This window comes from Festucalex cinctus, chromosome 14 (assembly GCF_051991245.1).
Source record: "Festucalex cinctus isolate MCC-2025b chromosome 14, RoL_Fcin_1.0, whole genome shotgun sequence".
Lineage (NCBI taxonomy): Eukaryota > Metazoa > Chordata > Actinopteri > Syngnathiformes > Syngnathidae > Festucalex > Festucalex cinctus.
The window spans coordinates 17,931,494-17,947,500 of NC_135424.1; the positions used below are offsets into that span (position 1 = coordinate 17,931,494).

Consider the following 16,007-nt stretch of genomic DNA (forward strand, 5'->3'; position numbering starts at 1 on the left):
ACAAATTTTCTTTATTAGATGTATTTCTTTCATGTTTATTATTTTTCTTTAAAAAAAAAAAAAAAAAAAAAGGAATACTAACAATATTGTGGCCAGCAACAACATATTGAATTTTATGCACCATCAGGAGTTACTAAATTAATCACACAAAAAAATAAAATAAAAAAATAAAAAATAAAATAACTATATAAGGTTTCACTTAAAGGCGCTGTCTGCCAATTTCACTCTGGAAAAGGCACTTTTTAAATACAGGATGCACACACTAACTCCTTCTCAGTCTACTCCTCTAGGCTTAAGTTAATGTATGGTTGTGATTTTTTTTAATTTACCCCCAACCTCCAGCCTATATTTTACCATTTTGTGTTTGTTTTGTCAACAACGGGACGTTTCTGGGTGGTGTCTGTGGACAGACAGTTGTTTCCCCTTCCACCCAATCGCAGAGCGGGGGTTGGGAGTGGGCGTGGCTGGAGACGGGTTGTTTGCTTACGAGTCGAGTGATTAGAGTGATCAGAGGCAGGGGGGCGGTGGGCAGAGGCAGGGGGTGTGAACGTTGATCTCGTGTGGGTTGAGCCATGGGAGGCGCCCATTTTGAATTGTTTGTTTACAAACAGAAACGGTTCGTTTACTAACAGAAACTGTCAAACCTACTGACAGGCCCTTTAACCATTCAAGGCACCATTCTTCCTTTGGGGGAGCATATTTATATTCATATAATCAAGGACTGACTAGTCTCAGCTGCTAATTGGATCTCACATTATTAATCTTTTTTTTTTTTTTTTAATAAAAAATGATGAGAACAAACTGCACTTTCTAAAAAAAGCGAGCTAAGGCTGAATTGCCAAATATTCAAGCAGGACAAAAGGTTCTGACTTTTAGACAGCCACCATTTTTCACATCTTATTAGGAAAGAGGAAAAAAAAAAAAAAAAAATTGTGGGCAGGAAAATGCTCGGAAAATATTTTGCACTGTGAAGCGATATTCCTGTGGCAGGCAGTATAATACAATTGGGGGAATTGTTTATTTTCATCCAACCAGCTGCCACCGTTCATTCGCATTCTTGCCAGTAAAAACAATGATATCACTGAGGCAGCTGGGAAATGTTCTAGTTAGCACCACTAGAACCAGGACACACGCCAAAGCACCATCAAGTCAACTTGGAACAAGGACAATGCAGAGTCAACATATTGAAAAAGACGTTTAATGAGGAGCAACTGTGAAGGTGAATGTACTGTAGTTAAGGGGGGAAAAAAAACATTTTTACATATAAAACCAGACTTGTATTTACTACAAAGAACAAATCAGGAGTCTTGGAAGTACGAGTCCAGATCTTCCGTCATCTCGGCCACATCTTGCGATGCATTTGTGTTCGCCGCTACCGCCTTCTCTCGAGTTGCAGCTGAGTTTTTAAACGCAGAATTTCCCTGTGACCTTTGCTGGGTGTCCACCGTCTCGCGCTTGGCATCTTTGCCTCCCCCCAAAACCTTCTGGCTCTCCACAAAATATTGGTTGGGGTGGCTGAGGGAGAAATTGGCATCCTCCACCTGGTATGTAAAAAAAATAAAAAATAGAAAATGGATGGAAATTTTCCATTCATACAATAGAACAGGAAATTCCAGCTTCCCAAAAAGTCTACTTACATTGTGAGTCAGCTCAAAGTACTTCTGGCAGGCCAGCTGGTAGTGCATCCCTTTGACCAGGTCCAATATCTGCAGGGAAAGGTAGAAGGACGTTGGAATGTTCTAAAATTAACTTTAACCATTTTATTTTTGCTGAAAGACACATGAAACACCATGGGAAGGACGGATTGCCTCATAGTGATTATAATGGCAGCACAGAAGTGACGATGTTGGCCTGAGGACCCACCTGACTGATCCCACTGGGGGACACCTTGTAGAACTGAAGCTTCTGTTTCAGTAACTCCGGGTCACTGTGACGAAACGGACACCCTACAAATACAAAATGAACATGAGCTCTTCCAAAAACATTATGTGGAGCGTGACAAAGAAAAGCCGATCTGGACAAATGTATTGGGACATCTTGCTGTTATTTCATCGTGTCTCGGGTACGCTGCTTATGTGAACCTTCCATCTAACGGCTGTCAACTCACCGTGATGGTCGCCTTGGCTGGGCGGGTTCGACATAATCACCTTCATGCAGCTATATGGGGTGTAGTCCGTCCTCTTGCCTTCTTTGCCAAACATGTGGCGGATGCTGTAAGCGTAGGCTTTGTCAAACTACGAAACAGAGAGTGAAAGGAGGGTCGTGTTGGGCGGAGCAAGGTTGGGGTGAAAAGAGACGTTGTTATACATCATGCCACTGTTGACACTTTGTTTTCCCTCAAAGAAATATGGCGCTATTAGAGAAAACCTGTGGTGGAAGTGACGTTAGTTGAATTATGGCTAACAAGGACATAGTTGCCTTTCAATGCTTTTTTTTTGTCTGCCCAAAGAATTTAGATGCATAAAATGCATAAAAAAATAAATAAATAAATAAAAAAAATTAAAAAACATGCGGGGACAGGAGCGGGGTTCACTCAAGCGCCACACAATGGATCACTTTCAAACACCACGCAGCAATGTACAGACATTAAAAGTGAATTAAGGTTGCCTGCTTCTAAAACTCAACCAGTAAAACACCCGGCGCGCGCCTACCTTCGCGCACGCGATAACACATTCACGCTGCAATAAAATCCCTGAACTTGCTAATGTAACAATCCGGCATAGCAATTTAAAAGACATCAAGTCTTCTCCAAGTACAATAAATCTCTTATTAATTATTGAAAGGCCCAGGATTCATGAGGTAATCTCCAGTGTTGAGGCACCCCACCTCCTTTATGAAGACGAACACTGACACTCTGCTCCCACTTAAGTGTGTTTAATGGCTATTAGGCGGAATCATTAGGGTGTATTATTTAACGCCCTAAAAACAGCGAGTTAACTATCATGTGAAAAGTAACTTTTTTTTTTTTTTTTGCAGGAAAGACCCTCAAACGAGACCAAATAAAATGACTGTGTAAATTACATTTTGCCTTTTCTATGGTCTCTTTAAATCTTCTCCACCAAGTCAGTTTGACCGACAACCGCTTTGATTTTTAAAGCTGAAGTCAACCCCAAAATTTCCCGTGCACTAATATGTACTCTATGCAGTCCCACTTGTCTCAATTAATATTAACTTAAGCAGCAAAATTCACCCTTTTTATTATCTCGGGGTGGCCATTTTGTCACTTGCTGTCGACTGAAAATGACATCACTGTAGCTCAATAAAGTAATGACCAATCACGGCTCAGCTTACGAGTGTCACATAACCAAACCCAGAAAACAGGTGGGCCTTGATTGGTTGTTATCTGAGCAACTGTTATGTCATTGTCAATTGACAGCAGCAACCCCCCTAAAAATTGATAAAAACATGTTGATTTTCATGCTTAACTCATATTTCACAAACACAATATATAAACTAGAATGTCATCTTTAGACTTGCATAGAACATATAAAGAAAAAAATTGAGGTTGATTTCCCATTTTTGTACAGCAATGGGAAGTCCAATGATGTTCGATTTGGTGGGATTTCAGAAAAAGCAATTTTGCATAAGAAATGATGGAAGTTGTTGCCAGCATAAAACCTTCATTAACTGTATAGTATGGCAGTGTCTTGAGTAACATTTAATATTGCTACCTTTCAAGTGTAACAAATTAGTACAAACCAAAAGACAGACTTTAGCAATAGTGTACTGAACAGCATGAGAGAAGCATGTGTACCTTTTTTTTATGTTGTAGTTTCCTATATTATTTTATCATCAATAAGTTTCATCTTTGCCATGACTAGTAATAGTATCCCTTACAAAAACCCAAAAGGAAAACCAAGTGCTCATCAAATGTACTATACCACTAGGCAATGCAAATTATCCATCCCACAGCGGCCCTCAACTAACATCTTTGATAATGAACAAAATCATTGTGTTTCAATAACAATTAATGAGATGCTCCTCAACTGAAATTATCTTTTTAGTGATAAACACAAAAATAAAAATGGTAAAAGCCACATACCATGTCCAAGTCTCTGCATCCTTTATCAAGTTGAAATAAAATGGAAAGTACGGCTTGTGCTGCTTTTATTTTGTTGTGGTGCAAGTGAACAAAAGCAACATCAGTGTTGCCAAGTTAGGGATTTTGTTGCTGTATTTAGTAAGTTTTCCGACCATTCTAGCACACAATAACAACTACCTAAAAATTATGAGTTAGTGGTTTCTGTTCATAATGTCAACATGCTTTAAAAACTATGTGACGAGGTTCTACCCCAAAATGTGAATACTGTGGTTTTCAAGTTGATGTGACACGGGCCAAAAACAAATTTCAACGCCCAGCCTTAAAGTTTGTCATTTAGTCTCCATCTGTGTTCTTGATAATCCTGGATGTATAGCTGACCTCCAAACTGGCAGCGTTAAGAAGATCTCAGAGGCAGAAGCAAATAAAAACACAAGCACACAAGCCGTATTTAAAGAGCAGAGCCGTAGCTTGTGCGCATCTTGGCTCATGAGCTCTTGATCATCCGAACCAAGAGGACGCGTTCACAAAATCCTCCGGCGCCTCAGACAGAAAAAAATAGGACACAATCAAAGGGATTATGTGCAAGTGCATGTGCATGTGTATGTGTATGTGCGTGTGTGTATCCAGTACACTTGGCATGGCTTCTTAGGCACAGTCCATAGTGACTGATCTCCCTCGAGGTCCAATCCGTCTTGGGTGTAATTTCATTAAAATACTCCCATTTCTAATAGAAGATAGAAGGAAGAACAGAAGGTCCGAGAGTAACATACTGCTAACAAGTTGCACTATTTACAAAGTTGAATTTCCAACTACACGTGGTGCAAGCCACTGACTCCCGAGCTCAAATTTATATCTTATCCTATAAGAAAGAATCACAAAAACATATTTCTCTCCTCTCAATATATTGCGCTTGTTTCACAAGAGGGGGCATGACATGCATTATTTGTTCTGTTCAAATACCACATATCATAACATTAATATTGATTACCATTTACTGTTAAATCAATTTAGAGCTGTCAAAATTAATTGACAAGTAATCGATTATGTGACAACTATTTTAATAATCGAGTAATTGTTTGGAGCTATTTTTTAAATTAAAAATGTCAAAATCCACTGATTTTAGCATATGAACAGTAATTGTTCACTGATTTCTGTAGTCCTTCATGAAAGAAGACTGATTATCTTCAGAGTTTAATCAAAAGACGACATTTGCAAACATCTGTCTTTACTTTGGAAAACAATGACCGATCCCATAGTACATCACCCCACCTCCCCGCCCACCTTTTTTCTTTTTTTTTTAATCACTATACAAATATGAAGTACGAAATAAACACTAATCACTGGTAAATAAACAGTAATCGTGGGGAAATGTATTTGTAATACACTTTTAATTAAGCAGTATTAAAATGAACCCAATTAGTCGATTAATCAACTGAATCAGACCCATCACCACAGCCCAGGCTTAACGGGGGCACATGAAATGCAAGGATGGGCCCAATTATTATGAATACCCTACAGACAGCATTAACTTGCCCAGTATATTTGGATACATTTATGTAGCACTGCCGTGCCTCTATCCATTGAATGGCGCCCACTGACAGTATTATCATAGACCGCATTTACAGTACATACACATACAGTAGACTGCAGCAGCGGCGTGAATATGTTGACGCCGCAACCATATTGGATGAGGCAAAGTGAAACCATTTGTAAAGATGCCTTGTTCAGTTTCTCCTTGTATCATCAAGACACAACTCATTGGATTAATAAGGAACTATTACCTTTCATTATATTATCCCATTCAAATTCAATCTCACTAATTATTTGCCGATCTAATGGCAAATACAATTGCCACATCCAATATGGCGGATGCGCTGACATATTGCTGCGAATGGGCTACCTGTTTGAACGGTGTCTGCAGCAGAATTAAAAAGAAAAAAGGAAAGCAAAATCCGACCTCATTTTAGATGCCCAAAAGATATGTGGGTCCCGTGGTTTCTTTTTTTCAAGTGGCTTTTTAGTTGCCGACACGAATGTAGTTTGTAGTATGTCCCTCCTCACCTCAGAAACTTGCAGTTTCACTTGTACAAAATGTACATGACTCTCGCATTGCGCACCAACATTGACATATTTGTCGCGTACGCGTATAAGTCAGGCTGTGATGGCTGTTGCAGATAACACTGGCCATCAAACAAAACCATACCACTATTTCTTCATATTGTGACGTCTTGCAAGAATGCCGCCAGAAAACGTTGCTTGGGAATGTCACCCTTTTTATTGGTCTTGAACAAACGGGTACCGTTAGCCGTAGCCGACGCCGAAAACAAGAACAATTCACGTGACGCAGTGAACAGAAGCAGCCAACACAAACATAACGTGCCTCCTACACCACGAGACCTGTGTTGCGTTTACTGACACTCGGACATAAGAGTGCTAAACAAAATTAATAGAAAAACATAATAATTACAAAAACAAAAAAAAACAAAAAAGAACCATTTTAGAGATCCATGACTCGAATGGGCGGGCAAATCAACTGGGTGGGCTGGCACGGACCACTATGGCCCGCCCATGGGGATGGTTGTGATTTGAATAATCAATAGATTAATCGATTCTAAAAATATTCACTAATGACAGCACTAAATTAATAGCTACTTTTCAGTTAAGGAAGAAGTCTTTATTTAAAATTGTCTGTCATTGTTTTTTTGGGGAAACCTTATGTATCGAAAGTACAAGTGGTACTGGTACTTGGTATCAGCATGGGTGACTACTCAAGATTTGAGTACCCGTACTTGTATCGGTCTGAAAGAAAGTGGTATCAACCATCCTTACATATTTCTTTTTAAAGATGAAGGGGCCTTCAATAATAAGATGGTTGTAGTCCTATAAATGAAAGAAAATGAGTTTTTAAGGGCTGCTTGTGTGCTCAAACTCACTGGTAATACAAAAAAAAATGCAAACACACTGGTCATAAAGCATTAGGGAGCAGTTATGGGAGAGTGTAATGCATATTTACAAGTGCTGTTGGAAAGAGACCTTGGAGGAAATGCTGCTTGTAAAATGAATATTGCTACCGAGTTGTGTAAATCAATTAAGTCAATTATATTAGCAGATGTGAAACGTACAGCAGTCTTTACACAGCACATCCAACAATCAAATTGTGAGACACGGCAATGCACAGCGGGTACAGATTTCATCCATTTTTTTTTCTGATATTCCATCACCTCTCCCTCAGGTCCCCCCCTTTCGGCATGGTTGGCTCCCATTGCTTGCGATGCGCGTGTCGCATACTAATGAGGCGGCTTTGAGCTGCCCACCGCGAAGACCAACCTCTGACACAACACATACGGTGTGAGTACGGCGAGCGGGTCAGTGCTGTCTTGTAGGGGAAAAGCAGCCCCGGGAATTCAGCATTGAGCTAAGACGGCTATAAATGTGCTGCACTCAAGTAGTCACACGACCAGATGGTGGAAGACACGAGGGACGGCAAAAGAAAACTGATGAGCAAGTTGCGAATTATTCTGCTGGTGTGCTTTTGGAACAAGAGATAGTAGGCCACACAGCGGCATGAATCCAAAAATAATTAGTGTTGTTTAGTAAATGCAAAAAATAACTACTATTGAAATTCCTTGACATGGAATCAGAAATGAGCTATGGAACCGCAACGGGATTATTTTCCCCCAAAGGTATTACATTAGACTGCAATACAGGTGCAGGCTGCAAATAACATTAGAAGAGCAGACCCCATTCTTTGCCAATATAAATGAAGAACGAGCAATATTTTCATGCATCGCAGCCTAGACAGAACACACTGCATCTTGTTTAAAGGAGGGTTTTTTTTATGGCTCTTTCCTACAGTTGTGAAGTGTAATTTACTTTTAAGCCATTGAGGTAAATAGAAACAATAGCAGTAAAAGAAAGAGCATTTGTTAACCAGCAAAGACATCGCCAGGAGTTAAAGCGAAGTCAATGAAGGTTGATGTAAAACAAACTAACAAACTATCAGCATCAACAAAATGTCCTAAAGGGAAAATCAACCCAAAAATCTTCTTTACAGTAACATGTTCTATGTAGCCTGACTAGTCGAAACATGGCATTCTGATTAAAAGTGTGTACCCATTATTATACATCTCAGGGGGGCAGCCATTTTGCCACTTGCTGGCGACCTAAAATTACGTCACATTTGCTCAGGAACCAGTTAATAGGCTCAGATATAGAAAACTGGTGAGCTGTGATTGGTTGTTAATAATAATAAGTGCTGCTTGAGAAGAAGAAGACGAAGACGAAGAAGAAGAAGAATAAGAAGAAGAAAAAGAAGAAGAAAAAGGAGAAGATGAAGAAGAAGACGAAGAAAAAGAAGACAAAGAAAAAGAAGAAGAAAAAGGAGAAGAAGAAAAAGGAGAAGATGAAGAAGAAAAATAAGAAGAAGAAGAAGACAAAGAAGAAGATGAAGAAGAAGATGAAGAAGAAGAAGAAGAAGAAGAAGAAGAAGAAGAAGAAGAAGAAGAAGAAGAAGAAGAAGAAGACGAAGAAGAAGAAGAAGAAGAAGAAGAAGAAGAGGACAAAGATGAAGACGAAGAAGAGGAATTTTTGTGTATCTGGCCAGTCCAGCTGAAGGCGGTCATAGCAGCTATTAAAATCACGATGCCTCATCCATAACAACTGATATAGACTTTGACTGGGGAGTGTAAACAACACAAAAACGAAAAACCATTAACCTTGTCTGCGTCCACTTTGCCTCTGATGAATTCTGACCTCCAGAACTGCAGAGCCTGCTCCAGGGAGAGGCCGATGCCCTTGAGGAAGAGGCCGTACTGCATGCGGCCGCCATGGCGGAGATGGTGGTTCTCTCTTAAGGAGTGATGGAGCTGCCTCATGCATAGAGGGAAGGATTTGCCTGACAGCTGCAGGTGAACAATAAGAACTGGTTAACGAACGCACTAGGATCACTTAGACTACACAAGCAAATTGAGATTCCAAGGGACTTACTGAATCAATTTGTTCCAAGGAGATTTTACCAACATTCTTCTGGATGCTGTAGTCCTGTCCCAAATAGGAATGGCTAATAAAGGAAACACGATGTAAACAGTAGGTATTAACTGGGAAAAATGTCAAAAGTTACTGCTACTGAAACCTTCATATTAACTCATTCACTCTCAGCCATTTTCATTGAAGCAACCCCCTTCAGTCCGGACTGTTTTACTGGATTTTGACTGATTTTGCAAGGCCCACAGAAAATTGTGTTCTATTGTTATAAAAACATACAAAAAGAAAGATTACAGTCTATTCTTTCATCAGGAAAAAAAAAGTATATTTCTATCTGTTTCCGTTTTGCAGCAATTAGCATTAGAATATAGCTAAGTTTCATTATTATTCACAAATCTGTTTAAAAATGTGGGGAAATAAGCTTGGCCCTGGTTGATCTCTTATACTCTGCTGCTGGCCGTTTTTGTAATAACTCCCATTGCTTCAACTGCTCTCTTCAGTTAAGAGACTGCATCAAAGTATGTTCCAGCGTTTAAAAAAAAAAAAAAAGTAAAGAAAAAAAAAACAACAACATATAAATACATCTTTGGAAGACTGGTAATATTTAAAATAGAACGTATTTATACATTTTTGGGAGGAAATGAGAAATAGCATTCAAAATAGCATTCAACGGGATACTAAAATAATTTTTGGGTGGTAGGATATTCATGATACAATACAATAGGTTTCAAGGATTATTTCACATTTTTAGCATATTTGTACCGCATTATGAAAGCTTTTAAGAAAGTTCTATGTGGCTAATTTCTTGCAGTATAATAACTAATTGAATATATTTAATACAAAAATTGACATTTTCAGGCCTTTATAGCTTGTTCAAGCTCGTCTTTATGGAAGTGTTTAACCTGACACACAAAAATGGGTGTACTGTAGTGGAGTAAAAAGATTAATACTGACTGACCAATTTAATATACAACATATTGAATCCTAAATATTAAAGAAAAAAAATCATAAACGTGTGAAGTTTGGGTGATAAAGTGGTCTTGAAAATTCCGACAGGTGCGATAGTAAGCTAAACATGGTGGGAACGGCATGAATTGCCACAATGACCTTGCCAGAAACCCGAGAAAGGACTCCAACTTTGAAGGCAGTGAATCTTATCAGTAGATTTAGGCAGTCTCAAGTGGCAGTGCTTTTCATTAGATTGTGCACCGCCAACACAGATTAGGGGGCTGCCTACTAATCGCAACAAGCTGCCCACTAATTCTCATCACAACAATGAGCCAACATGGCGTCCCCCACCAGATTAATAATGTGCTTCCCTTTATCCCAAAGATGACACCCTCGCCATGTTCTGAGCTGCTTACTTTGGCATTGATTTTGCGATGCTGTTCTGCTTTCAAGTGGGTGGTCTTGATCAGTATGAACAGACAAATGAGTTTGTTAGACTGATACAAGGCAATGATTAAACGAACAATTAGATTGCTTTTTAATGGATTTAATCAACAGCAAGGGGGGACTCATTAAAGATTGCAGGATTTCTTTGAGAAAATAAAGTGACACAATCATACTGAGTTTGTTTATACTGCGTGATTTATCGAACTTTTGTTGTGTTTATCATGCAAATAGTTAACAGGGCTCTCTGTTTACACGCATATGTGTAAAACATCTGGACCGCAAATGGCCCTTGGCGCCAAAAGTCTATTCCGCAGCGGGTCCTCTAGGGGCAGCTAAAAGTTATGAATCCCGTCGCTTACCTGAGGTGGTTAAGGAGCGGCTGGAGCCGTTCATCAGAATGCACCGCCGGTAGCGAACGCGCCGTCAGCTGCGGGAGAGATTGGCATCGTTTGAGTAATGGTAAACAGGGTGGGTCGAAGGATGAGAAGAGCCCAACACGGCAGGTTGAGGATAAAGATTAAGTACCGTGGAGAGAATTAATTGGAACACAACGACATGGATTTGTAGCTTGGCTGATTTTCTTTTGTTTTGTTTTTGGTTGGATGGGGGTAAAGAAAATATGAGTCAACAAAATGAGAATCAAGCAATTTGACAAAATAGCCAACACACAATCTGGATTTCACCGTGCTTGGCTTGTAATTAATTGGCATTCTAACCCCTTACGTCTGCTTCAAAACACCCTTTGGTTTATGGATTGTTCTCCTCGTAAACATGGTTACAATTTAATGAATATGTCTAATCAACTACAGTGTCATTTTGCACAGTCAGTCAGTCTTACACAGACACGTAAAGCTTCATATAGCATAAAATCTAAGATGCAACCAAGAGCAGAGTCACATCATTTTACAAGTACATTAAAGCAGCCACCCTGTGTCCCCAGTGGACGACATGAGCCATTACACTTAATTGTGCAGTTACATTAGTTTCTCATTTGCTTTTCCAATTTGAAAAAGACAACGGCCAGTCCCTTGACAGACGTGAGTCCCAGTTTAACAAAATAACAATGACATTATCCACCCTGTTGTGTTTAGCATTCACTGGGAACAAACCAGAGTTGAGTCGCCATTCAACACTTCTAGACGAATACATATTGCTAATATATGGAAGGAAGAAAATATTACCGGTACTATTCTGCTTCGGACTGAGAGGAACAAGGTTTATTCGTTTCTCTCAGAGTGCGGCAGAATACAATTTTATAAATTTGGCATTTATAATCAGTCAATTTTGTATTTTTCTTCCATCATGTCAAATTCATAAGAAATTAATTTTTGCTCTACAGCAGTGTTTCTCATTTATTTTTTGTTACACCCAATACAGGAAGTAGAATATTTGTTATTTACCATAAAATTGAGAAAAAATAAATAAATCTCAATGTAAAAAGTGAAAAATTCCTCTCAAATGTAATGAGCTTTTCACACAGACAAACCAGGCAGATGAAAACAACCTCCTTGACGGTGCTAATATAAAGTTCCACTTGTGAGTAAGCACTTTTTTTTTAATAGTCAAGTAGACTAATCGAGGTAATTTATTATTGCTGACTTGTGTATGCAATATAATGTCCTCATATAAAGGGAAAGTATTCATTCTGTAAACCAACAGGTCACAGTGGCTTAAAGGCTGAAAATACAACCTTCTTGACATAAATAATAATGTCCTTTCTAGCAGAACAACTACACCCCAGGCTAGGAACCTGTATATCTATTCCGAACAATAATACTCTCACTCTAGTTGCAAACTCTCATCACTACAAAACTGGACCTCGGTTGTCTCGTCACATACAGTATTTTACAGAAAATGCCTCCAGCTCTTCCCCAAAACATCATATTGCATGATGTTGCATGAGCCTGAGGGCGTTCAATGCAGTGCGTGTCTCAACATTCCATGCCCACAGTATCCATGTGTGGGGGACGGATACAGCTTGCCTTGCCCAATCTACCCTGCAGACATCTTGTGTCATATGTGCACATGTGTTTCCCTCACTTGAACCCTTGTGTTTCTTCACCAGCACTGGGGGCACAGAAGCAAACAAAACTGTACAAGCTATTGTAGGAATGTAGCCACATGCTACGCAAATAAACTCTTTAATAGAAGGCTCATGGACTTTCTGTAAAAAAATAAAGTTGCAATTAAAAGAAAAGTACCAAGACGGTTACCTACGTTATCTTACGGGTTCATCATGACAGTTGAAACACAAGCTCCACACCAACCTTGCACTGTTTGCAGTGCCTGACTAGCTAAAGAAGTCATGACACCCTTAAAACTGCTTTGGCACATTGAGAAAAAAAATAAACACTCACTTTAAAAAGATAAGACCTTGGAATTTCGTATAAAAGAAAAACCATCAACATGAAGGACAAAAACAGTTATTGGGGGAAGCCATTTCTGCAAATTTGTCATCATTCTCAGTTGCTGACTGCATTGCTAAAGCTTAGAAGTCTCACTATAAGGGAAGAATAGATTCTGCTTGCTACCAAGGACACTTTTTCGAGAAGCAATGGTGAAAAAAAGCATAAGAACTGATGAAATAGCTCAGGGCGTAGTTTTTACACACGATAAATGAGTCACCACCGGATGCCATATCAGGTGAATCATTTACTGATTTTGACAAAAAGTCAATACTGCTCGTTTTTGTTATATATTTTTCAACAGGATGCGCATTAGGATTTGTTACGTGCACTATTTTTGCCAACCAACACCACCGCTGCCAAACGACTGAGGTCCTTGAACGATGACATAACGGGAAGACTTAAAGACTGGACAACTTTCTGGTCTGATAACATATGTCAAGGTAGTCACTTTTGAATGTGAATCTCCACATTGTGCAATCCGTAGGGAAATGCTGGCGAGTTGAAAACTGTCACCTGAGCTTAATGGTGTTTTGCCATATGTGTTTAAAGGTATTAACCACACCAAAGCACTGCACTTAATTTACATGTTTGAACAGCTCTCTGAAGAGATGGATGCTGAACATAAGATATCTTCTGTCTTGTACACAGAAGTAGGCAACGTTCTCAAGACAAATCACTGGCTAGTTTTCAGGTTACGAGTCCCTGCAGAGTTCTTCAAGAAAAAATGCCGCCACTGGCAGAGTTTTCCAGCAGCACTGATTGGTTCTTGAAACTTACTTAACACTCTGTGACATTTTTAACTTGCTCAACAAACTCGATTTCTCACTTCAAAGGAAAAAGACAACAGTTTGCAAATTGTCAGATAAGATTGCTCCTTTCAAAGGCAAACTGGAATTATGGAGATGGAGAGCGAACACATGGATTTTTGACATGTTTTACAGACTAGCAGGGATTATAAAAGAGACTGAAGTCGCACCTTCAGTCTCCCAGCTGGTGCATGACCACCTGTCGCAGCTTTCAAAAGGGTTTGAGCGGAGTTTGAGCATCACAAAAGAGAATCACAAAAGACTCTGGGATGGGAAGTAAATGGATCTGTAAGCCCTTTGTGAACAAGACATGGGAATCAAGCCTAGCACTACTTGAAGAGCCACAACTGTTGAGACTGGAAGAATTTGCAGTTTTAATTTGTTATTTGTTGTTTCATTTGTTAAAACTGTCAGTACAAATGACAAGAGTACACGAGAAAAAATATCTCTGGTTTTTGCACCTGTCCTCTCTAATCACATCTTGTGCGTCTAATTTGATTTGCTAGGCATCCGAGGAAAAAAATAGTCAAACAGAGAAGATGACTGACGAGACGTGATTTATTGCGCACTGCTACTAACTTGGGTTTCAGATTTTATTTCCTGTGAAATTAAGGTGTAATATCCACCTCCGGGTGGGAACCCAACTCTCGTTTGCTAACTGGGCATGGTACTAGCAAACAGAAACAGATGAAAGAAGCAACAAAAGATAAAAAGATAAAATTTAATTAGAATAACACTCCATTACGAATGAGGTGCTTTTCTGGACTGATTTTTTTCAGATTATTTTGCTCATGTACTAACTATACTGTCAGGTCAGTTGACACTTGACAGTTTTAACAACTATGACAATTTTATTGCAAACTCCCCTTCAAGGTTACAAATGATGTTGCCCTCTTGGCATTCTAGATTAAGGTCGAAGCATAATATCCAAATATCACCACAACAACCGTGAAAGTCCTATTTCCAGCCTGAGATTAGCCACCAGGACAAGACTATGGAGTGTCCCTATTTTTCGACACCTCCAGATGAGACCAACATTAGTTACAGAGAAACAAGCCTGGTACTTCCACAACATCACCACAACAACCGTGAAAGTCCTATTTCCAGCCTGAGATTAGCCACCAAGACAAGACTATGGAGTGTCCCTATTTTTCGACACCTCCAGATGAGACCAACAACATTAGTTACAGAGAAACAAGCCTGGTACTTCCACAGATTCTAGAAGATGGAGAGTTGGTTGATAAAATACTGTGGAATTAATGTACTGTAATTATATTATTTCAGATTACATGCTCTGAACTGACAAAAGTTTTTGTTATAGAAACCGCCTGTACCTCTACATCTTGTCTGTGGAAAATCTTTCTACATGAAGCTGGTGCCTTGTACAAAAAAAGGTTTGTGACTGCTGTTCAACAGCATTAGAGAACTTCAAAGCTTGTGCCGTTCCCAAACATGGCAAAGCTTAAGACACTTACCGCAAGAGCTTTAGACAACCTTGTGCGAAAATCGTTGAGCACAATGGTGACGATGTCCTGGTGAGGGATGTACACGTAGCCCGCTTTGAGGTAGACTTTCCTTGTTCGTACCAGATCTAAAGCATCTTGGAAAGGAACCTTGTCGATAGGAAACAGAGAGACAATATTTTAAAACGTTATTACCTTTTAAAAGAAAAACACACAGCTTATTTCAACATTTGAACGCATATGTCAAAACATTAATCCCTGTGTAGCATTCACCGCTTAAAATTGTATTTGGATCCAAGGATTTATTTAGTCAGGTAACATTTACAGAAATCCCTATATAAACACAGCTAAGGCTTCAAATATAAATTCAATTTCATTGGTGGGTGACTGGGTTCCTTGTTCATTTCAGTATCATGCACTGCCTCTGACAAACTCTAGCAGAAGTTAAGAAAGTTGAACAAAAGAGCTACAAGAAAGGTCACTTTCCTGCCCTGAAGTAGCGTCAAAGGTTTGACAGGCTATATAAAATTCTGAGAAGGAAAAACAATATGTTGTATTGTCAGTAGTGCAGAGTTGAGAACTCACTTTGTAGAAATCTTGATCCTCCACAGTGATTCCACTAACGCCATAGCTGGAGTTGACAAGTTTATCTTGCAGAGCTCGCTTCTCTTCGATAGAAATCTGAAATAAATATAGTCAGTTATGAAGGCGATTGTCACTTTAATGTATAAAATAAGTGGTTGTGGTTGTACACAAGGAGTGGCTCACATCATGTTTTCTATAGTCATGTTACAAGCATAATTCAGTTGATACATTTCAAGTAGTGTAACTTTACCTTACTGGAAGCATGGGAATCACTAATGCAAATTGGGCATGTTATTGAAAACATGATGGATACATTTGCTATTAT

General features: G+C 39.2%; 1 protein-coding gene across 2 annotated transcripts in view; it reads right to left on the bottom strand.

Annotated features, from left to right (window-relative positions):
* Positions 1–1,200: 1,200 nt before the first annotated feature.
* The window catches only part of prim2 (DNA primase subunit 2), a 19,507-nt gene continuing 4,700 nt past the window's right edge, over positions 1,201–16,007 (bottom strand). For both annotated transcript variants that reach the window (XM_077495310.1, XM_077495309.1), the window contains exons 6-14: positions 15,683–15,778; positions 15,110–15,247; positions 10,780–10,847; positions 9,029–9,101; positions 8,758–8,943; positions 2,108–2,234; positions 1,864–1,946; positions 1,638–1,706; positions 1,201–1,541 (exon numbers count right to left, since the gene is read on the bottom strand). In XM_077495310.1, coding sequence (XP_077351436.1) covers positions 1,299–1,541; positions 1,638–1,706; positions 1,864–1,946; positions 2,108–2,234; positions 8,758–8,943; positions 9,029–9,101; positions 10,780–10,847; positions 15,110–15,247; positions 15,683–15,778 — 1,083 coding nt within the window. In that variant the 3' untranslated portion in view covers positions 1,201–1,298. The remainder of the gene's footprint in view (positions 1,542–1,637; positions 1,707–1,863; positions 1,947–2,107; positions 2,235–8,757; positions 8,944–9,028; positions 9,102–10,779; positions 10,848–15,109; positions 15,248–15,682; positions 15,779–16,007) is intronic.